This window comes from Phyllostomus hastatus, unplaced genomic scaffold (genome assembly GCF_019186645.2).
Source record: "Phyllostomus hastatus isolate PE091 unplaced genomic scaffold, TTU_PhHast_1.1 phas_contig_159, whole genome shotgun sequence".
In the NCBI taxonomy this organism is placed as follows: domain Eukaryota; kingdom Metazoa; phylum Chordata; class Mammalia; order Chiroptera; family Phyllostomidae; genus Phyllostomus; species Phyllostomus hastatus.
In genome coordinates, this window is record NW_025333640.1 from 21,988,034 (window position 1) to 22,010,534 (window position 22,501).

Genomic DNA, 22,501 nt, shown 5'->3' on the forward strand with positions numbered 1-22,501 from the left:
CCTGGATCCTGCTGTTGCCCCAGTCGGCCACGATGATGTTGCCGTTGGAGTCCACCGCCACGCCCGTCGGGGCGTTGAACTGCCCGTTCCCCTCTCCGTTCGAGCCGAACTTCAACATGAACTCTCCTTCCTGATTGAACACCTGTGTGAAGTGTTTTTAAATTGTTTTATTTTAAATGAAAATAGTTGAGGCAACATTATGGATTTAAAAACCCCTATTGGAGCAGGTTGTTTATAACAAGACCTATGATGTCAGACATGCTTTTCAAAGATCTACAAACTAAAGCCCGTATTACTTGTGGTTTCTCAACTTATCAAAGAAATCTGATGTATTATTTGTTAACTCAATTTTTTCTAGCTTATATCTGGTTAGTGAATACTTATATAAAAACACTTCCATTATAAATTATAAATCTATACAAATGTAACATAGTATGAGAAAGCAGAGCTATAATGTTCAATATATTATTATGTCTGCCTTTAAATAAATACCTAAACTTCAAGAAGCATTGTATTTCTAACAGGATGGATAATGATTCGGAGCTGGGTCAGAAAGTAGGAGGCTTTTGTTAGGCCAGATGCTCAGAATTTATTACCATTTTACTAAGTCAATACAAGAAGGAAGAGTAGGCAGGACTTAAATCATAACAGGGGAAATGGACTGTGTGTGAGAGAGAGAGACACACACACCCAGACAGAGAGACAGACAGAGGTGGCAGTAGGTGTGTGTTTTCAGAATATATTTTAGTTAAAATAGAGTTTCTATGGCCCTAAGGCTACGGAGAGAAGGGAGGTGGACAGAGTAGAGAAGCAAACAGAACTCGTACACAAGTTCTCTAATCTGATACGGCCAAGCAGTGCAGTGTTGCAGTTAATTAAATATTCTTATTACTATTATCACTAGAATGTTACTGTATATGCATCCAATACAGATGACTGATTTTGAGAGAATGAATGTGTTTAATAAGACTCTAGTACGCATAATTTTATCTTGATGATTCAGATGATACTCAATGATTCTGAAATGTCTCCAGGATATTATTTTAAGCTCGCATTATTATGCAGCCTCCACGTACTGAAAGACTCATTAGCAATCTGCAAGTATTACAGGCAAAGCACCAGGAGAGGAAGGGTTCCTCCAAGGAGAAATGGAGGGAGGGCACTACATCGGAGTGCAGATCGAATGTGAGGATGATCCTGGGGCCTTTCAGCGATTCTCCTACTGCCATCTCCGTGGTCGGCAAGGCTTAAAGTGACTCTCTTTCAGTCACCTATATTGGGAAAGTGAGACACTTCAGTCCCTAAGTAGCTAAACTTAAAGATAAAAAAAGAAGAGTCATGACCACTTCCTGAATCGACCACCTCCTGAACTAATTACTTACTTGCCAAGTAAGCAAGTTACCTCTGTGCTTCTTTGCAAAAGACAAAGACAAGAACAAGATTTTATGAGTTGGCCAAAAAGTCTGTTACATTTTGTCCATAAAATAAAAGACACATTTTTCATTTTCACCAATAACTTTATTGATTTGGATACTTTGAGTATGTCAGCTCTCTCCTGCTATTGCCTTCTACTGGGTAGAGGCCCGGGGTGCTGCTAAACATCTTCCGGTGCATACGACAGCCCCACAGCAAAGGAGTATTTGGCCAAAAAGTCCACAATACCAAGAAACTTTGCAAACCAATTTTGACACGTTCTATCAGTCACAACACCTTCTCCACATACTGCACAAATCCTTTTTTGCATTTCAGTTGCATTTTTACTTTTCTTTAAATAAAAAAGTATAATACACCAAAAATGTTCTGTGTTTTCTCCCATCTTCAGTATTAAAATGGCTATACAAAAATTGACCAATTTTGATCATTTTTTAAATGTATGCTGATATGACAGCTATCACAATGCAACCTAACAAAATTGTAGAGTAGAGTTAAAGACAACTAGGCACTACCAGAGCCATTACATGGAAAAAACAAACTTTTTGGCCAACTCAATACTGAGATACCATGTTTCAAAGATCTCTCCTGACTACATTTATCTCCCTTCACATAAAACACTCTAATTTTAAAGAGCAATCAGAGTGTCTGTATGCAGGTGAGGATCCAATTTATCGTTCTCTGATCCTTTCTTTAAGTCCTACAAATAATCCTTTTGTTGTCTTCTTTGTATTTATCTCTCTGAGTCAGTAGGTTTTCCTTGGCACAATTTCAATGCTTGGGCGCTTTTGCGTCATTTTGGAATGATGGATGATGCCAAATGGACTCTTAATTGTTTTGCCACTAAAAGAAAATACATAACAACGGTAGCTAGAGAATTAACCAGACCACTTGTGAGCCCTGACCTAAAGGTATAGTGTTTACATTTATCAGGAGAAGTGACTTGAATCCAGACCTATTGCCAACTGCTCTGTGTTATATGGAAAACAAACAAACAAACAAACAAAAAACCAGACCCAAAACTCCAACTAGCCATAAAAGTTATATGGCAATGGTTATCAAAGAGAAGACAAAAAACAAAACAAAAAAAGAGACTGATTTTAAGTAAGAGGAAAATTGAATTTAACTAAAATAATCTACCTCTACTGTACTGGAAACATGAAGAGTTTTCAGAATCAATAATTATAAATTTCTCACATTTCCTATATCCTCCATCTAAAATGTCATTAACTGCTTATAAATTATTCAGGTGTAAACATAGTAAGTGGCGGAAGTATGACCTGAAATCATGTTTTATAGCTTTGCTTTTTGGAGTGTTTATGGCATGTTTTCATAACATTGATGATAATCCGTTTCTGATTTCCAAATTCTGCTCACCTCAAACACCACTCCACTTGGAAGGCTTCCCTGATAGTCTGAGACATCTCTTCTTTTCTTCCAGATACTTACGGAACTTTATATGTACCTATTTATGAGAAGTTATTTATTGCTATCTGCCTTGCATTTTGGTTGCTTACATGTCTTATTTCCTTCTACAGTGTCAGCAGGGCTGATAAGTAGGGGGTGTCCCACACACCAATGCCAGAGGATTCATAGAGGCTGCCTGGAACCCCGGGGACAGGAAAGGCTCTGGGGACACAGGGGTACTTAGTAGAAAAGAGCAACTTGACTAATATCACTGCCTTCCTGCAGGGGGCAGGGAAGAGCATCTGTGGCCCGTCGTCTGCTGGCCTTTGCTGGCCTTTGCACTGTTAGGATATACATGGGTTTTCTTCCAGTGAAGGGCCATTATATAGTTCAGTGAACGATGCCTCTATAAACTGAAGGAAGGGCAGCATGGGGTAACAGCCTGTGCCATCCTTTGATAGTTATGCTCTTGCACGCGGCCGGGAGAGCCCCCCAGGAGGAGGGGCACAAGCCCAGTCTCTGCTGCCTCTTTGCTGTCAGTTTCCTTCCTCCCCTGCCGTTGATTTTCCCCACTGCTGTCTTCCCTTTTTCAAGACATGTCCCAAGCAGGTGAGAATATGCGGCTTACTGGCAGTGAGGGAGGTGGGGGTCGCAGGGGTGGAGTTCTACTACTTTGGTAGCAACTCGGGGGAGAAGGCGTGGCAGAAGGCAGCCTTGGCAGTCAGCCCGGTCGACGGGCATCCTCTTCCCCCGCCCGGCCCCCTCTCCACAGCCCACTGGGCTCCATCTACTCTTTGCAGAGGGACTTGGCATAACCAGCAGAGAAGCTTAACCCTTTTCCATGTACTCAGGTTAAAGAAATCTTCCGGAATGGACTGGGGAAGTGAAGCCGTGAAGGACACAGGAGAGGAAGTACCTCTGGGTGTTCAAGTCCCTTCCATCTATTCCAGTTACCAACACTGGCAAATCGTTTTAAAGTTTTCATGCTGCTTGCTCCGTGGCTGTCTCCAAGGACAAACCTCCGTCCCTGGCATAGCACCTGTGCTATTTCCTTATTATCCTTAATTTAAAGTTCAAACTTAAAAAAATTTAAACACACTTACTTTACGAGGAAAATTTTATATCACTTCGGTAAGTGCAAACCAGTATCAGTTGATATGGTCAGAAGGTAACCCTTAAGGCAAATATATGACTCTTAAAAACAACTGCCTGTACACCGCCCGTGCCCACCTGGCGTACCTTCAATGGAACGTGCATCCCACCTTGAGAAGCCTGGTCTTGAATGTTACTCAACATTTTCTCATTTCCATAAGTGGGGAATTTATTTTGAACCACTTTTTTATTTCCTGATTTGTTCAGAACGAAGATCAAATCTCTCTTCCCCCTATGCCTAGTGAGAACCATGTGCTCCGCTGTTTGGGGGAAGGGGAGGTGGGCGTGTTCTCTCAGGAACACTGATGGTGTGAAAGCATTCTACAGAGTATGAGGTGTGCTACATGAATGTATGCGATGGCTATTTTCCTCCCCAAATGTTCTGTTGTAGCAGAGTTAAATACCTAACTTCAAGCCCTGGCTGGAGTAGCTCAGTGGATTGAGCGTGGGCTGCGAATCAAAATGTCGCAGGTTCAACTCCCAGCCAGGGCACATGCCTGGGTTGCAGGCCATAACCCCCAGCAACTGCACATTGATGTTTCTCTCTATCTCCCTCCCTTCCCTCTCTAAAAAGAAAAATAAATAAATAAAATCTTTTTTAAAAAATCTAACTTTGTTCGAAAGACCTTATGATGCAGAAAATTGAAAAAAGTGATCTTGTTTTTATTATTGAATAGCCACAAAATATTATGTTTCAGAAAGTTCTGCCTCTCCAAGTTCAAGCCATTGCTTTTTCAAATTTAATTTTCAAGTCGTCTCTAGTTACACAGTTTCTAGTTAAGAGACTCATTGCCCCCATATTTTGTTCAATTTCCTGACTCTCCAAAGTGTGTGTGTCCAAATGAAAACCTGCCTCTTTAAGGAGAAACAAAATCTGCTCTTTGATGTTAACTCCTTAAAGTCCTCTGTGTATACGGGACCATGGCGTTATTTTCTCCCAGACCAGTTTCTCAATAAAAGCAGTTAAAAGTTAAGAATAGTTGATGTGTTTGCAGTACCTTGACAGAATGATTATGGAAATCTGTAACAATAATTTCATTATTGCTATTTACAGCTGCAAAGTGGGGACCTGCAATAAAGATGGAAAAATTGTGAGATGACCACCATAACAAAAATAATTGCAACATGGCAGTTATAAAACTTAATACAGTACTGAGTTACTTAAGAAAAAAAACAAATAAGGGGAGCCTCAGAGCTTGAGAGACCATTCAGCCAGACCCCCGGCTGCAGACAACATGGAATGTCTACCACTCTACCCTTCTGACTGTCTACTCCGACTTCCTCCAGATCAAGCTAAAAGCTGCAGCAGCCCTAAGGAAGAGGGGATGAGCAGTAAGCATCAGAACTCAGTCTCCAAACCACCATCTGAATGTCACATCTGCCAGCTTGCCTGAGTACATGTTAGTTATTTTAGGGTCCCCAGGGCCCACTGAGGAAAGACATGGTAATGCTCAGCATTAAGAAAAAAAGACCCCGATATATAAGATTTTTTTAAAGTAGAGCAGAAAACCTACACTCTCTAATTTTGGGTGACATTCAGAATGTGGTAGAACTGGAGACAAAGCACAAAGAAAGATTATGCAAATGAAGGTTAAATGGAAAAAACACCCTTTTAAGAAGGAAATTTAATAAACTGTTTTCAGCTTCTTGCGGATGTGAAAAATTAAGTAAGCTTGTGACTGCAAAGTGGTACAGCAAGAAGAGAAATTTTGAAAGATCTGCCCTTCCCACAATCAGCACATGCTCTGAACGCCTGCTCTCCTACAATCACCTAGAAACGTGAAAAATTTCTCATTCAGAAGCTCTTTAAATAAAGTTCCAGCTAGGTAGAAATAGGAGTTACTCCACTGTTTCTCAAACATTCTTCTTTAAAAATATTTGATCTTAAAATTCATATGTTATTTACTATTACTATTTGAAGATTAGACTTCTGAGTTGTGACGTGCCACCGGCAAAGGCCACACGTGGATGGCAGCTCAACTTACTGCGGGGAGTTGTGGGGGCGTCAATGAGAAGCACCTAACCATGCATTTCGCTTAGATTTCACCCCCAGTACCTTCCCCAAAGCCAGCAAACACAGTGGGGGTGAGGCGTCTCCAACATGCTCCGACACCATGCAAATGTGAGCAGAAGGGGCATAAAAAGGGGGTTTACGTATTACCGTCAAGTGTACCTGCAAACTGCCTGTCCCCGTTTCCTCGGCTACCAAACCTGGTGACGATTTTCCCGTTTGGCTGGAAGATGAACACGCAGCACGCCTTGTTATCCACCACGATGACGTGCCCGTTGCGGTCCACAGAGACTCCTTTGGGCCCCATCAGCTTTCCTGACCCGATTTTTGTCTGTTGGAGACAAAGACAGCAGTGAGGTTGAAGACGCAGCACAGAACATGAAGGCAGACATTTTTCTTAGCAGCCACTTACTGAAATGTGCAAACAGGGGTACACAGTGACTCATGCCACAATGGTCTCTGACTTGAAAAACTGTCTCTGTCCCATCTATTATCTGCTATTGATATTTATACGAAATTCTTATTTTTTTAAAGATTTTATTTATTTATTTTTAGAGAGGGAAGGGAGGGAGAAAGAGAGAGAGAGAGAAACATCAATGTGCGATTGCTGGGGGCTGTGGCCTGCAACCCAGGCATGTGCCCTGACTGGGAATCGAACCTGCGATGCCTGGTTCGCAGCCCGCGCTCAATCCACTGAGCATGCCAGCCAGGGCTAAATTCTTATTTTTTAAAGGAATCATCACCAAAAATGTTCTGCAATCCCCTCAACTGGGGTCAGTCTGGTGTATAGCAAAAGACCCCTGGACAAGGAGTAGGGAGTCTGACCTCTGTCTATCGCTTGCTTTGGACACAGCTGATATAGCACAAGTGCATGCAATTTCTTCAGGCTTCAGATTCCTCATATATTTAAAAATGCCAAAAAAAGGACCTCAATCATTTCCAATGGTATTTTTAGAATATGTATCAAAATTAAACAATGCAGGTAAAGTATTTAGTATAGAGTACAACCTATATTAAGCCATCATAAAAAAGAAACTATCATCGTCATTATTTAACATCATAATTCACATCAAAATTGCCAGTCATCTGCCCTTGAACTGCAGTAGAGTCAAGTTCTGCACAGCCAGGAGCCCTGCCTGTTTTATCCGGCACCATGTACTTATTCCGAGCCTAGCATACTTCTTGGTGTCCAATATGTACTCAACAATTATCTCCTTGATGTATTAATTTTAAAACTCTAGCAGTGTTCTAGGGTAAAATGATGACTAAATGGTTCCAGTTTTCACAGTATTTTAAAATGGGAGGAAAGCATTATTTCTATCAAGCACATCACATGCACTTTAAACGGTATTCATTTTGCTGAGTAGGCCACAGTGTGCACTGGAGGCCTTTTTGCCACTAGACCCATGCCTTACACCTTTACTTTTATAGCTCCATTTTCTGGGGTGCTGATAAAGTATTGACTCCTTTCCCCGTTTATTTACTAATTCTACAAACACTGATGGGGCACCCAGTGTGTAGCACTCGAAGATGTCTCGGCGGCATTGCACAGACAGACGTGTCTCCTGTGCCCGTTTTAAGGTGCCTGGTTGTGAGTGTTCCACGCGGTAGGTTTGGGAGCATGCCCATGAGCCATCTCAGAAGGCATGTGGAACAACTCGATGGCACAGGTCACTGTAGACAGGGAAGGAGAAAGAGCACCCATGACGCTCATGTAGCAGACAGAAGGCACTCCTGGTACATGAGGGGACAGCAAGAAGCACAGCTGTCCTCGGCACCGAGACTCAAAGTGTCCGAACAAGATAGAGCTCTATGTGATTTTACAAAAAATCTCTCCTATATATTATGAAGCACCACACAGAACAGTTGGTGTAATCTGAGCCCACTTGTGTTAAATGCGTTTGTATGTGGACACATCCTCCTGGAGGAGAAAGTGAAAAACCAGACAGAATTTGTATCTTGGAAAGAGATACTAGTAGTGGCAAGAGAAACTCTAACTTTTCATTTTGTACTCTTCTACAGGCTTATTTGAAAAATCTATTTGCAAACATTACTTTGTAAATTTAAAATGTTAACTCCTGAACAGCTAGCTGCATTCTCCAAGTTTTCTCAGGTTTTCTCTCCACATTAGCGCTGTTTGATGGAAGTACAACACGTGCTATACATGGAACTTAAAGTCTTCTAGTAGCCAAATAAAAAGAATAAAAAGGGAAAATTTATTTGAATTGCATATTTCACTTAACTCAGCATAACTAAAAGTGATCATTTCAATATGTAATCAATATAAAAATTATTAATGAGATATTTTACATTCCTCTTGGAGGACTAAATCCTTGAAGTCCAGAATGTATTTTACACTCACAGCACATCTCAGTTCAGACCAGCCCCGTTCAGGAACTCAGTATCCACGTGTGGCTAAACATCCTCCATAGTGGATGTTTATAAATGACATTACACTTCTTCTAATGTCTCATTTGTGCTAAAGCATCACCTTCCACCTCTATGTGTGAGATTCTCAAATCTGTATCTTTAGTCATGGCCTACTTTACAAGTTTCAGCTTAAACTCAACAAATGTCAAACTAAATTTATCTTCTTCACTTCTACCATTAAAAAAAAAAAAGGAAAACGCCTGGGCTGGTGTGGCTCAGTAAATCGCGTGCCAGCCTGTGAACCAAAAGGTTGCCGGTTCAACTCCCAGTCAGGGCACAGGCCTGGGTTATGGGCCAGATCCCCGGTTGGGGACATGGGAGAAGCAACCAATTGGTGTTTCTCTCCCACTCTGGCTCCCTCCCTTCCCCTCTCTCTAAAAATAAATAAAGTCTTTTAAAAAAATGAAAAGAAAAGCCAAAGTAGCACCTCCTGATTTGCTAGTTCCTTTTATAATATCACAGTTCACCCAGTGAACCAGGATCAAAATTTCAAAGCAAAATTCATTTATTCTTTCATCAGTTTGAACCTCAGTTTTCTCATCTGTAAAATGGCAACTATGCTATTTACCTCCTGGGTCTTGCAGGTTCCAAAGGATCAAGGAAAATGTCAACCCCAGCACATGACACATAGATAATCTCCTCTCTTTCACCCTACTCAGCTGGTATCATACCCGACCCACAGGATTACCTTCTTTCCCAACAGAGACACCAAGAGATGTGCAAAAAGAGCATGAAGATAAGGGTGGGGGCTTTCCTATGTGGAAGTTCAGACCTTGTATCATCTTTTGTTCTTGGATGTTTATAAATGACTGAGATTCAGATTCGACCTCTTTAGAACAAACACACATTTACTCAGGAAGGAAACAATGGTGTCTTGGCAAGGGAATCGGTTGTATAAATTTGATTCTGATTCTGCAATCTAGCCCCAAGATCAAAGACACTATAACATAATAACTTACAAAGACACTGTGTCCTCTGTTTCATGTCTGAATAGAGATATGTCAGTAGGGATCAAAAGAGAGAAGACTCTGATTATTAAAACAAGAATATTATTAGTACCTCACATTATGAACACTAGTTGTTACTTAAAATGACTCAGCCACATAATAATGCCAAGTGGATGATAATTATGTCGCTTGCAAACAGAAAATAAAGGATTACTGCCATTCTATCGTGTAGTTAAGAGCTAGTTAGGGCGGGTCCGAAAGACAAAACTTAAGTGTTGAACCAAAACCTCTTTTCTTGCCACTTCCCTTAAGTCCTAGTTTAGCTGCATTAGATTCTACCAAGTAAAATGAGAATTAATAACATTTGGCCCGACAATATGTCTCCCATCTTAAATAGAATAGTCAGCAAAGATATTCTAGATCCTGGCTCTGGAACTGTTAAATGAAAGTATTTAGGTCAACAAACAGGTCCTTAAGTGGAAGAGGAAAAAGATGAGATATTTTAGAATACGGTGGCAATGGTCTTTACTTCTATCATTAAAAAATTAAAAAAAAAAGAAGAAGCCCTGGCTGGCGTAGCTCAGTGGATTGAGCGCGGGCTGCGAACCAAAGCATCGCAGGTTTGATTCCCAGTCAGGGCACATGCCTGGGTTGCAGGCCATGGCCCCCAGCAACCGCACATTGATGTTTCTCTCTCTCTCTTTCTACCTCCCTTCCCTCTCTAAAACTAAATAAATAAAATCTTTTTAAAAATAACAATAAAATATTTTTAAAAAAGAAAAGAAAACCCGAACTGGCACCTCCTGATTCCCTACTTCTTTATGACGAGTCCTTCTGTATCTGTTCTGGGGTCACGGAAGGCTCCTAGATGGGCCAGAAGATGTAAGTCAGGAGGGAAGATGGAAAGAAAATAAGTTAGGGGCAGACAGGAATGAGTATTAGGGCTAAGAGGTGAGTGAGTAAAAGAAAGAGAAATTAAGATGCTATATCTCTAGAACTATTAGGGATAAATACGAAGAATCTACATTTGTGGTAAAGGTTTGTCCTTGGGAGCCCCTGCTTTATTTCACTGAACCCCATCAAAGAAAATGAGCGTCTCTCAGTATGTGGTCCTGGATGTCACAACTGAGTGAATCCCTTTATAGTACTGGAGTGTTTTCACTCGCTGTCTTTCAACCCTTAGGGTTTTGATGAACCACTGAATGAAAAAGGCTTAATTCAGGAAACCCTTCTCTCTTCTGTTTCAATATTTCAATATATTAGATATACAAGATCTCAATATATTATATAGATATAGAACTCCTGTTTCAATACCTGTCTTAATATTTGTTTCTGAATTTTTAAAAACAGGTCATGATTGTGCTAGAGTCTATGGGTTGTCCCCTATCTAGATAGATCTTTTCAAGAGGTCTCTGTACCGTTTTTATTCTATTGATGGTAACGTTGTCATATTTGGGTACAGCATATCACACACACGATTATGAAGACATGAAAGAAGGGAAGGAAATTAGAGAGAGGCAAGAGACCTTCCTGTAGGCATGGCCTTCAAAGGAAGGCATTACATGACTAGTGGGGTGGAAAACATCAAGGACAATCAAAGAATGGCATGCACTAGGGTAGAATTGGAAACAGTAGCTTTTCATTTTCCTAGTTCGAAAAGACGCTGCCTCGCACAAAGCAGGGGCTCCCACCTGAAGATGAGTAATTGTGTAAGGAACTTCCTTAATAATAACAATGCTATGACTACAGTGATCTCACAGCCCGAAAAAGGAAAATGTAAGTGCCTCCAGTAAAGACAAGCAGGTGAGCTTCGTGCCGTCTTCAGGACTCCAGGACGGCTTAGGAAGAGCACTGCCCACTCTCAGACAAGGAACGTGACCTCTGGCAGCTGGCATGTGAGGCCACAAAGCCCGAATCATAGACAGCTGACTGAACAGACTTCATTTTTTGAACAGACTTACTACAGGCATTGGAAAAGAACATGTTTGATGCCTATTTCATATTGGACACATACAAAATCCACAAATAAAACCTCATTTAGTCCTTACCCAAGTCCCAAATTGAAATATGAGGCTATCAAGGCTTGAGAGAGTTATATAATTTGCCAAACAGATTCTAATGGGTTAATATGAGTTAAAGTTCATGGTGTCAACTGAAAAGAAGTCTCTAGAAGGTTGGATGGGGGGATATAGGAGGCATAGTGCATGTGGCTTTCAAAAACACCTTTGACACAGGGTCTCATAATCTTCCTGTAGACAGTGTAGAAAATGGGCTGGGCGATAATATTCTTTGATGACACCTTAGGAAGTGACATTTGTTATCACCAGAGAGCTCTCTACTCTTGGGTGACTTGCTGAAGAAACAGAAGATGACACCGGGAGTGACAGCAAATATGTCAAATGATGGGACCCCTCAAAGTGTAGCTCAATTTGCATTTTCTCTGTGAAGCCAGCCCCCATTTTCTTTCCAACTCTTATACTATATTTTTTAACACTCTGCTTTGAGATCGTACCAAACAATGTATGACGGAATAAAGGCTGACATGCATTGTTTTCTGTGTATTCATCTCTTTTTCTCAAGGGTCTTATATATTTTCAAAGGGAGGGGACCGTGTCTTACAATTTTGTCTCTCCCCATATCCCTGTCATGGGCTTGAGAAAGTAGAAGCCACTTCATAAATGACAACCTGTAGGTTAATTTGGAAAATATAAATTGCCTCTTAATAACTCTTACATATGATGGTATAAAAAAATTGGCTGGCACCCTGGCTGGTGTGGCTCAGTGGATTGAGTGCCAGCCTGTGGACCAAAAAGGTCGTTCATCAGTTCGATTCCCAGTCAGGGCACAGGCCTGGGTTGCAGGCCAGGTCAGGTCCCCAGGTGGGGATGCACGAGAGGGAACCACACACTGATGTTTCTCTCCCTGTCTGTCTCCCTCCCTTCCGCTCTCTAAAAATAAATAAATAAAATCTTTAAAAAATCGGGTAACATAATTGCTTTATAAAATGAAGCCGTATTTACGATATACAGGAGTAGATTGATGGCAATATTATTGTTACTCTCACTTCATAAAACTTAGATGTAACACAGTCTAGATGTCTTTGTATATGAAGAATTATTGACTATTTTATTGGATCTCAAAAAGGAAAAGGACGAGGAAATGAAAAATTTCGTTTTGCATTTCTCACTCCTTCTCTCTCCTGTTTAGTGGTTACTCAGTAGTAAATCTTACCTTAAACTTCCCATCTGAAGAGAATATGCTAACCCACTTGTTATCATAATCTGCAATGATTATGTCCCCACTGGGATGCACCGCTACCCCTGTGGGCCGCTGCAGCTGCCCGGGAGAGCGTCCTCGTATGCCAAAACGACTTTTGAACTGGCCATCGTTGGAAAATATCTGTAAAACAAATTGCATTCATTGGAATGAGAACCTGCACAGAAGAAACAGGCCGGAAACACTGTCGTCTGCACTACAGGTCAGAACTTGCCAGTCTCGCTTGAACAGAAGTCTATGCACACGTTCTAAGCTTTCCTTGCACCGTGCACCCCAAGTGTTAAGTAGGAAAATGGGCAACTGTACCTATTTTATCACCACTGGTGGTTGGAGGTATACAGTCAGGGGTCATACCTGCACGCACTGGTTGTTACTGTCTGCAATTAATATCTTCCCACTTGTAGATGCAGCTACCCCTTGAAGATTTGTAAATTCTCCTTTATTTCTTCCTTTGGTACCTAAAAATAATAAAACCACAGAAATTTAGCAATAGAGAATCAAATTTCTCAGTTTCAGCAAGATAATTATTCAGGCTTCCATAGATAACCTGAGAATGCACTGTTTTAAAATTATACTGTAAAAAAGAGAAAAACAAACAAACAAGAGAACTCCCTCCCCATGACCTGACTTATCTGCTACTAAACTCTCTTCCAGAACAATCGAGTCTTCAACAAATCACTCTTTCAGGCAAATGCCAATCTTCTCTCACTAAGTTGTAGCTGCATATTAATATGATTAAAATAGATTTAGATTCCACAAAGACACCAAAATAAAAACTAACTTTATAATTGAGGATTTGCAATAGGAGAGAGCCTTAGAGTTTTGCCAAAATCCCACCGTCTCGCCCAACAGCTCTTAGAAGAAACCTGGACATTTGTCTTTTAGTGCATTCACCAAACCTTAAAGCCAAGCTGTTACAAACTAGCAGGCTGAGTTTCATACACTGGATTTACTTCTGCATTATTTTCACAGACTCAGTATCTCATAGACTGTGTATTCACAGGCTGTATGAAAATGTAAATGATATCTTGACAGAGCACTTTCTGGATTAAATAAAGAAGAAAAGCAAAAGGAAATGAATTTAACCAAGTAATATATTCATCTTTGCTGACTTTTTCTTTAATGAGAGAGATGAGGCAGGAGAGAAAAAGAGCAAAGGAATCTATGGGTTAACAGATGCCTGTTTTTGTTTCAGAAGGAGTGTTTAGAACTTATTTCAGTAGAACCATGTAAATAATAATGGATGGGAACAGAATAAATTTTGCTCAGAAATGACCAGGGAGGTTAAACTTTTCATCGAGGGAGAAGGCTGTGCCTCTGTTTTATCATTTCATTTACAGTCAAAAGAGCAATTTGATATTTTGTCTTCGGACATCAGTGCAGGGCCTTGGGAAAGAAGAGGCAAAGATGCTTAGCTGGACTCCAGAGCACATCATTCAGAACAAGGGGAAGAAAGACGCTGCGTGAACGGGTGCTGCTCAGTGCCTGCCAACACTGGGGTCGGGAGGGCAATGGGGCTTGGCTGCAGCAGGCCACACCGCCAGAAGGGGGGCCTCCAGCCTCTCCAGAGCTCCAGGGCGAGGTGCTGGCCCAGCTCTTGTTCTTGGTCTCAAGTTAGCTAGAGCTGGAGTCTGCTGCCCCACGTGTAAATGAAATCACAGAGCTGGAGGCACGTCTATTAGTCCACGATCACTTATACGTTTTAAAAAGAGCTAAATGGAACAGGCATTGCCATTTTAATTTTATAATATTTGTTTTTTAAAAAAATCTGCTTCCTTAAGCCACGTGGCTCAGTTTACAAAATGGCTGGCGTAACATCCCGATTCTAACGAACATCTTCTGCCAGAGTTATTGATCATCATTTTTTTAAACTCTATTTGTGCTTTTTAAGCACGGCAGGATCTCAGCGTTCCCCCTGAGGATCAAAGGAAACCACCAGCACACTCTAACTGGAGGGACAACGAATACTAATTCCCACCAGCAGTTAAACCAGGAAAATCCCGATGCTGAGCAGTGATGCAGAACTACGGCTCATTATCGTTATGCTGAAATGCCCACGTCCGAATGTTGACAGAAGGTCTTGAGACCCAAGTAAAATAAACAGAAATCCCAGAAGCTAGAGATAATTTGGTGCATCATGCTTCACTCTTCAAGATCTTCAGTAAACTTTATTTAGTCTATAGAAAAGTGCCCCCAAAGTATTCCAAATATATAATGAAAATTAGTTCTTTCCTAACAAACATGAATGTAACACAAAACACAGAAGAGTACTTACAAAATCTTTTCCTGCCACTTTGATGGAAAAGATTTCATTCGGTGGTAACATTTGTCTAGTAAAGCAAGTAACACGAGTTTTAAAAGTAATTATAAACAACTGGGCAACGATTCCATAAGATAATTAAACTTGTTTTCCCCAGATGTTTTGCGAGCTGATGAGGCACAAAATGAATTTGTAAGCCACCAGTGTCCCTCATCTGTGTCCCTCCTGGTCACATCCACCCACGCCTCCAGGACAATTACAGAGTAAGGTGATAGGTAACCGGGCCCCGGGCTGAAATAGGGGATTAAAAACTGTAAATCCCGCCCCCACTCCATTTAATGAGAAAATTAATGTTAAGCAAATCTAGATACTTAGATGGGATGATGCAAGAGGAGGAAAGCGGGCCAAACAGAAGGTCTCACACAGGACCATCAAGTCGGTGCTTCCTCCATGTTTGCTGAGGGAACAGATGCCTGAATGAGCTATCACTATCTGAGTAAATTACAACCCACATTACGTCATGGGAAAATGAAAGGTTTCTTTGTATTTACAGCACTTTCATATACTTTCTCTCATGCACACCTTACGACATCCCCAGGAGTTAACATGATAAATATTACCCATCGGTCCATTTTACGGAGGCAAAACTGGAGCCAGACACATCCCAAAGGTAGTATAGACGGACAGGAGACCAAAACCCAGGTTTTCCTGAGCCGGAGACTAGGAGGTTTACATAACCCCCTTTTTTTTTTTCTGATACACACAATGTTTCTTTCTCATTGGACTTGAGAACACCAATTTTCTGAGATGAGGATAATTACCCTTTGGGCTCACACAGGTCATGATTTCTCCATAAAGTCCTTTAGGAAAATTCCATCCCTTATCACACAGTATTTCACTCTTGGAACAGTCCTGTCTCCCTCACTGACCTGTGAGCTCCCCAAGGGGCAGGGGTACCTGCCGCCCCCTCTCACACAGCACGGTGCCCACAATGACCTCAGATGTCAAACTAGTATGATCTCCTTCCTCGGAGATTCTAGGGAGGGAAGGTGGTGGTTTGCAGAGGTGAGGCAGGAGAGAGAGGCATAAAAGATCCTATCTTTCTGCAAAGCCTCTGAACTCATGCTAAGTGACTTTACAGCACCCATTTTATATGGAAAGAACTGCAGTACAAATGAGTGGTTCTTTCCACACTTCTTACAGCCTCACTAAGGTATGGTGTATTAATTACATAGTTTGAAACAATTCAACTGTAATTCTTTCACTCCCTCCCACGTCTTCTGGCTTCCCTTTTGTTCCGTGACTTTCTTTAGCAGCTGACAAAACCAGCTCGCTGGGGAAAACTAATCCCTGGGTTTCAAGGAATCACTGTCAACAGATGCTCTGAGCTACTTCCCTCAGCTCATTCAGGACTGTTCTGCAATCCAGTATTAGAGAAACACGATGACTCATTCACCATGGGCACATCATTAAGTTTTCAGAGGCGGGAGGTATCAAGTCCCTCAACTTTGGAAAACCACGGTAGTTAAAGGACATTTTAGGTGAAGGGGAATCACGGTGCAATTAAAAAGGCACAGGCGTGAGAGTCACAGGCAGCTTGGGCTCTGTCAGTGTCCCAGACGGCTCAGGCTCCTGCCCCAGCTCCCTGAGCCTCCATTGCTTCCACAGTAAGAATAAATTATATGTTGTCCTGGAAATTCGGCTGTTGAGGGCCAGGGGCTGGGAAGGGAGCTCTGATCTGCAACGTAGGCCGGTCTGTAGATGTAAATGCTCCCCTCTTGGCTGACGTCAGGCTGCCAACATGAAGTCACTGAGCAGAGCTGGGAGGCGGCTTGAGAACCAGCATAGGCTGACCCCAGCACATCACAAATTACGCTGTAGTGGGTATGTGACATGGGAGGGACACCGGGAACTGAAAGTAGAGTGTGCTTGCTAGAGATTTTAAGTGAGAGGACATGTGGAAGTGGACCGCACGATGCCTGGCCCAGAGAAGGCCTGTTCCTGCCTCCCGCTTGCAGCCCCCCGCCATTCCTCCCAGAACCACAGGGCCTGTCTTTGACATCTCACGGAAACTCATGCTTTAATGTAACTTCTCTGTGCATTTCAATTCCAAATTGGTGTCTAGCCCTGACTTCTTTGCTGAGCTCCAAACCCATACCCTGACTGCCCACAGGACACTTCGACCTGGACGATTAAACTGAAACACACCCTTCTTCCTCTTACTTTCCTCATTCTTGGTTGATAATGACGACGACGGTCACATTTATGGAGTCCTTACTATGTGCCTGCACTGTTCTAAGCCTCCACATGTACTATTTTCATCCTTACCAAGTGACATGTGTATGAAGATCACCCCCACCTTACAAATGAACACAGAGAAGTTAATTTTCTCTCAATCATACAGGCTGGGGTTTGAATCAGGTGATCGGGCTTTCGTGCTCTCAGCATGTTCTTAACTACTTAGGTTAACTGTTACTTCTACACTACCACTAAGAATATGTTGACTGGTATTACCTATGTTGCTTCTCTAGAACATAGCATACTGAATATTATTCAAATTAGAGCTTACTATTCTAAGCTCTTTCATGTATTAATTTATATAATCCTCAAACCCCTATTAGGTAGGGTTTTTTTAAAAATCCCCTTTTTATGGAGGAAACTGAGGCACTGAGAGGTTAAGCAGCTTACCCGAGAGTGCGCAGGTAAGAAAGGGGCCGTGCGGGGGCTGGGACTCAGGGGCGTCTCGCCCAGCGTCCGCAGCCTCAGCCATCATCCACTCTGCTGCCTCACATCCCTACGGCACTCAAGTCAATCAGCTAGAAGCTGGATTTGGTCACCAAGTCTTGCCCTCTTGCTCCTAAGCATCTCACAAGTCTGCTGCTTCCTCCCCACGCCATAGCATCACCCTTAATTCTGGCTCATGCGACGGCTGCAGTAGAAAGCAGCTCCCTGCTTCCCAGAGACCTTTCCAGCAGGTGCTCTCTAATGCCCCCAGGCTCTCTGGAGAGAAAGACTATCTCAGTAAGTCACTGCTTACACCGTTCAGGGCTTCCCTATCACCCACCTAGCGCTGGTTCTCAAACCTCAGTGAGCACAAGCTTCACTGGAGCTTACAGAATGCAGATTCCCCGCCCTTCCCCCAGGGGTCTTGAATCTGTAAACACAGCATTTTCCCCAAGCAGCCCCAGGGGTTCAAGCGGTTTATGGACTACGCTTTGAGAAACACCGGTACACAGAACCCAGTCCCAGCTCCTAACCAGGGAACTGCAGCCTCCCCTCTGCGTCTCGCTTCACTAGGTGCCCCAGGATGACGGAAGTATTTACAGTTCCTTGAACAGCTCTGCTTCTCACCTTCGTGTCTTCGTACCTGCTCACCTTTCATCTAACACCACCCTTTTCTTCCTTCCATCAGACGGACTCTCTTTCAAAGCCAGCTTAGGTTTAGGTGTTGCTCAACTCCAGGAACGTTCCTTAACGCCCCACTGCCTGTCTGGCTCCTCCTCCACCTCACCCCAGCTCCTGTGCCTTATTCATACTGAGGGCATTTTTCCCATGTCTGCTTCCTCCTAGACTATGGCCTTCTCTAAGTCATATTTAGAATCTCCTTCCTCTCCTTATACCCTAACCTGGCAAAGGGTCTGGCATAGAGCTGGTGCTCAAATGGCAAAGTCACATCCAACCTGGGGCAGGATAATCGGTGAGGAAGGTGAAAATTTGAGTCAAATTTACCCCCCAAAAATCTTTTATATCACTCAAAAAGTGACAGTTCACTTTCATGAATACACAACATTAACATGTTATTTAGGGTTGTTGGATGAACTCCTAACCCAAGTACTATGAAACCATGTATCTTTAAACACAAAGTCAGCGCCACACCAGCAGAATCACAGCTGCCACCTCAGACGGGTAGCTGGGTTTCAGTGAACTGTGGATTACACATGGTAGGCTTTAACTCATGCACAGAAGGACTGTTCCAATCACAAATGTTCTATTATCGTGCACCTAAGAGCCCGACTATACAAAGAAACAAAGTACTAAACCAAAATAACTGACAAAAAAGCTACACTCTTCTAATTATTGATATAAGCTCTACCCACTGGTAGCCAATGGTATACATGTTGAGAAGGCAAATTCTTAAAAGGCCAGCACTGTCTCATGGTGCCTAGCAGAGCCATAGGCATGTGAATGGCTGCCCTTGAGTTTAGTGCATCGTTGCCTGGTCTGGGTGCCCCTTGGCCTCGAAACTGGGTGAGCGTGAAGAGCGTGGTGAGCGAGGAGTGAAATCATGCAGTAGGTCATGACTTGATCCTATTTCAAATGGGTCATTTACTTATGCAAGAGAGTCTTCTGGGTATTGTTGAAGATTATAAATGATTAAAGACATCATCCTTGCCCTGAAGTAATTTATAATCTTGTTGGGAAATAAGCCCCAGGCATAAATAATAATAATTGCAGTGTCTTATACAGGATGAAGTGGTACTGAGGGAAGAATACAACTGGGAAAGGGCTTCATGGAAGAAGGCACCCCTCGTGAAAGCACGGGCTCCAGCAATGACTTGTCTGGCCTCACGTCCTGCCAGCGCCCCCATCACGTTCCACCCCTCTGCCCTTTGGCCCACCTACATCTTCTCACAGATGTGTTCCCCTAAAACATCAACCATGTTCATGCCTCTTTACCTTGCCTTTGTCCTTCGCACTGGTCTCTCTACCTGGCATGCCATTTCCACCTGTCAACTTGGAGACGCCGTATTCATCATTCATGTCCCATTTAAGTTCCTCCTCATTTCTGTAGCTTTCCATCACCTAATCTACAATCTTAGAGTTAGTTGGCCATACACATGTCATCCCAAACTCCTTGAGGAGGGGACCTCATTTCTTTCATCTTTGTATTCCTATCACCTAGCATAGTACCCAGCAGGCACTAAGGGCTCCAGAAATGTTTTCAAGTTATACTATTGCACAGTGACTGGCCTCTTTCAGCTAGACTCTGGATGAGAACATAAATTTAGAGAGGAATAGGCCAGTAGGACCTGCTTTCCTTTCTGCCCCTACATACCTGGGGTGCTTAGCACCAGCTGTGGGCTGAACTGTGTCCTCTGCAAAAATTCGTATGTTGAAGTGCCAGTTGTACCACACAAGATAACTGTATTTGGAGATAAGATCTTTAAAGAGTGGATAAACTTAAAATGGGGCCAGGAGGGTGAGGCCCTAATCCAATGTGGTTGGTGTCCCTATTGTGAAAAGAGCAGGAAGCACCAGGGGTGCCGTGCACAGGAGGACAGCCATGGGAGCGCAAGGCAGCAAGAAGGCCGCCACCTGCAAGCCAGGGAGAGAGGCCTCAGAGGAAACCAACCCTGACCCTGCTGCCACCTTGATCCTGGACTTTCATCCTCCAGAAATGTGAGAAAATGCCTTTTGTTGTTTAAGTCAACTAGTCTGTGGCGGCCTGAACAAACTGAGACAGCATCTTTACTTCCTTAATAAATGCAGGCATAGTGCTGCTTGCCAGGCACTGCTGTAAGCACTTCACAAACGTTTGAGCATTTAAACACCTGCCCACCAGGGTCAACGAATCACTAATGCTGCATTTCTCAGTGGGTGGGAGGGGACAGAGCTGATCCCTTGCCACCTAGGGTGGGAGCTGGGAATCCAAAGTCAATATAGTTGGAGAGAAAATACCCCTAATAGAAATGTCTCTTTATTCAGGTGGGAATCACAGGAGGTGATAATGATGATTGATAGTAACAACAGTAAAATAACAGCTACCAGGAACTGAGCATCTGCTTTACACAGGTAAGTGCCAGCCACATTACAAGATTCTCTCTTTCAACCGCACAACAACCTTGGGAGTTGGTAATACTTCATTCCTTTGTTTTACAGAGGAAGAAACCATGTTAAGGAAGGGTAAGTCAGTTGCCCAGAGGGCAAAGAGAATCAGGGCCACAATCAGACTCAGGTCTGAGCCTTTCTCTACTGTGCGCACCGCCCGGGCAAGTAGACCGGGGTCCTAGGCTTGGGGTAGAGGGTTTCTGAATTGGAGACTGAGTTTGTTCTTAATGCAGGAGATCAGCGGGCAGCAGCGAGTTAAACTGTTTGAGAAGGTAGTAGGAAAAATCTCACAACCTTAAATTGCACATACAAAAACAATACTTTTCATTTATTTAGCTCCTCCTACATGCCGGGCATGACTCTTGGAACTGAGAATAGTTCTCAGAAGCAGATATTTGTCTTTTCACTGGATGGACATGGAAACTGAAGCCCAGGGAAGCTGAGAGACCTGCCCGACTTTCAAGTGGCAGAACCGGTGTGGCAGACCTGGGCGGCTCCCAATCCTTCGCCCACCCCAGCTCGCCCTCTCTGCTTTGGTGGGCGGCTCGACAATGTCTGCACCCACACTGCGCAAATGGCCAGCGACTGTACGAGGCCTCCACGCTCTGAGCGGACAACGGACATCTCACGTCACGGTCTTTCCCAAGGCCCAGGCTCACGTGTTAGCATGCAGCAGCTTTGCCCAGGAATGTGCCGAGGAGTTATCTCCCCGAGATGTTCCCTGGGGAAAGCTCTATGGTCAGGAAAGTTTGGAAGTGCTGCCTGTGATCCCTCCCCTGCCTCACAAACTTAAAGTGCACGTCAGCAAATTCTAAAGGTGCTGCAAGTTAAAAAACATCTATTTCCTTCACTTAAGCCTAGCTTTCCCCCAATACGCTTGAACCATAGAACTGTTTTCCTACAGGTGTCAGGTAGTACTCGGGGAAGCGGCCTTTTGGAGGTTCTGCGATAAGGGACTGAAGGGGTGGAAAGAGAAGCAGGCTGCGTTTGCTTTTGGAAGCAGTAACTAAAGACTCATTTTTCCTTAAGAATTATCAGATCGTTTGTTTACACCTGGCTTGCTTTTTACTGAGAAAATAAACACCTAAAACTAACATTTGACTCAATAAATTTTTGTTTTGTATTAAAAAAACATTAGTCTCAATAAGTGTTTGTTTTGCAATTCAAAACCACCACCAACAAAAAAAACACTGCCACTGAATCAGAAAAGGGATGGGCTGTTTGCATACCCCAACCTCTTGGCTCAGGAGGAGCCTTCTGCCTCCACCCCAACCCCATTCCATCTCCAGGTTTCCACCCTCCCTCCCACTGGGGGGCTGCTCTGCGGCCAGCACACTGGAGGTGACCCCAACTCCCAACGCACCACTGCCCCACTGCACCACTGCCCCACCGGCAGCCCTTACAGTAGTGCAGAGGCAGTGACAAGGAGGCATCCCACCCCCTGCCCGCACCACAGGGGTAGCTGGCAGACCTCAGAGAAACTGAAGGTTATCTGATAGAACCATCTCCCCGCCCTCCCTGGGTTGGTCTGCACTGCTCCAAAGGCATTCATTCCCACAGGGAGGTAAACGATTGCCAACATTCCTCTAAAATTTCCAGATTATGAGTGCTGTGATAGTTCTAACTCTCTTCCTGCTTATTTTCTGTTTCTAATTTTCTACAATGAACATGCAGCCTTGTGATAGAAAGGAGAAAGAGGAAGGGCAGGAAGGAAGGAGGGGGGACATGGAGGAAAAAAAGGGGGGGATAAATCATAAT

At 43.2% G+C, this 22,501-nt stretch overlaps 1 protein-coding gene across 8 annotated transcripts in view; it reads right to left on the bottom strand.

Annotated features, from left to right (window-relative positions):
* Positions 1-22,501, bottom strand: part of TRIM2 (tripartite motif containing 2) — a 119,823-nt gene that overhangs the window by 5,309 nt on the left and 92,013 nt on the right. For all 8 annotated transcript variants that reach the window (XM_045830899.1, XM_045830896.1, XM_045830894.1 and 5 more), the window contains 5 exons: positions 13,009-13,112; positions 12,610-12,777; positions 6,164-6,332; positions 4,989-5,059; positions 2-142 (listed from right to left, as the gene is read on the bottom strand). In XM_045830899.1, coding sequence (XP_045686855.1) covers positions 2-142; positions 4,989-5,059; positions 6,164-6,332; positions 12,610-12,777; positions 13,009-13,112 — 653 coding nt within the window. The remainder of the gene's footprint in view (position 1; positions 143-4,988; positions 5,060-6,163; positions 6,333-12,609; positions 12,778-13,008; positions 13,113-22,501) is intronic.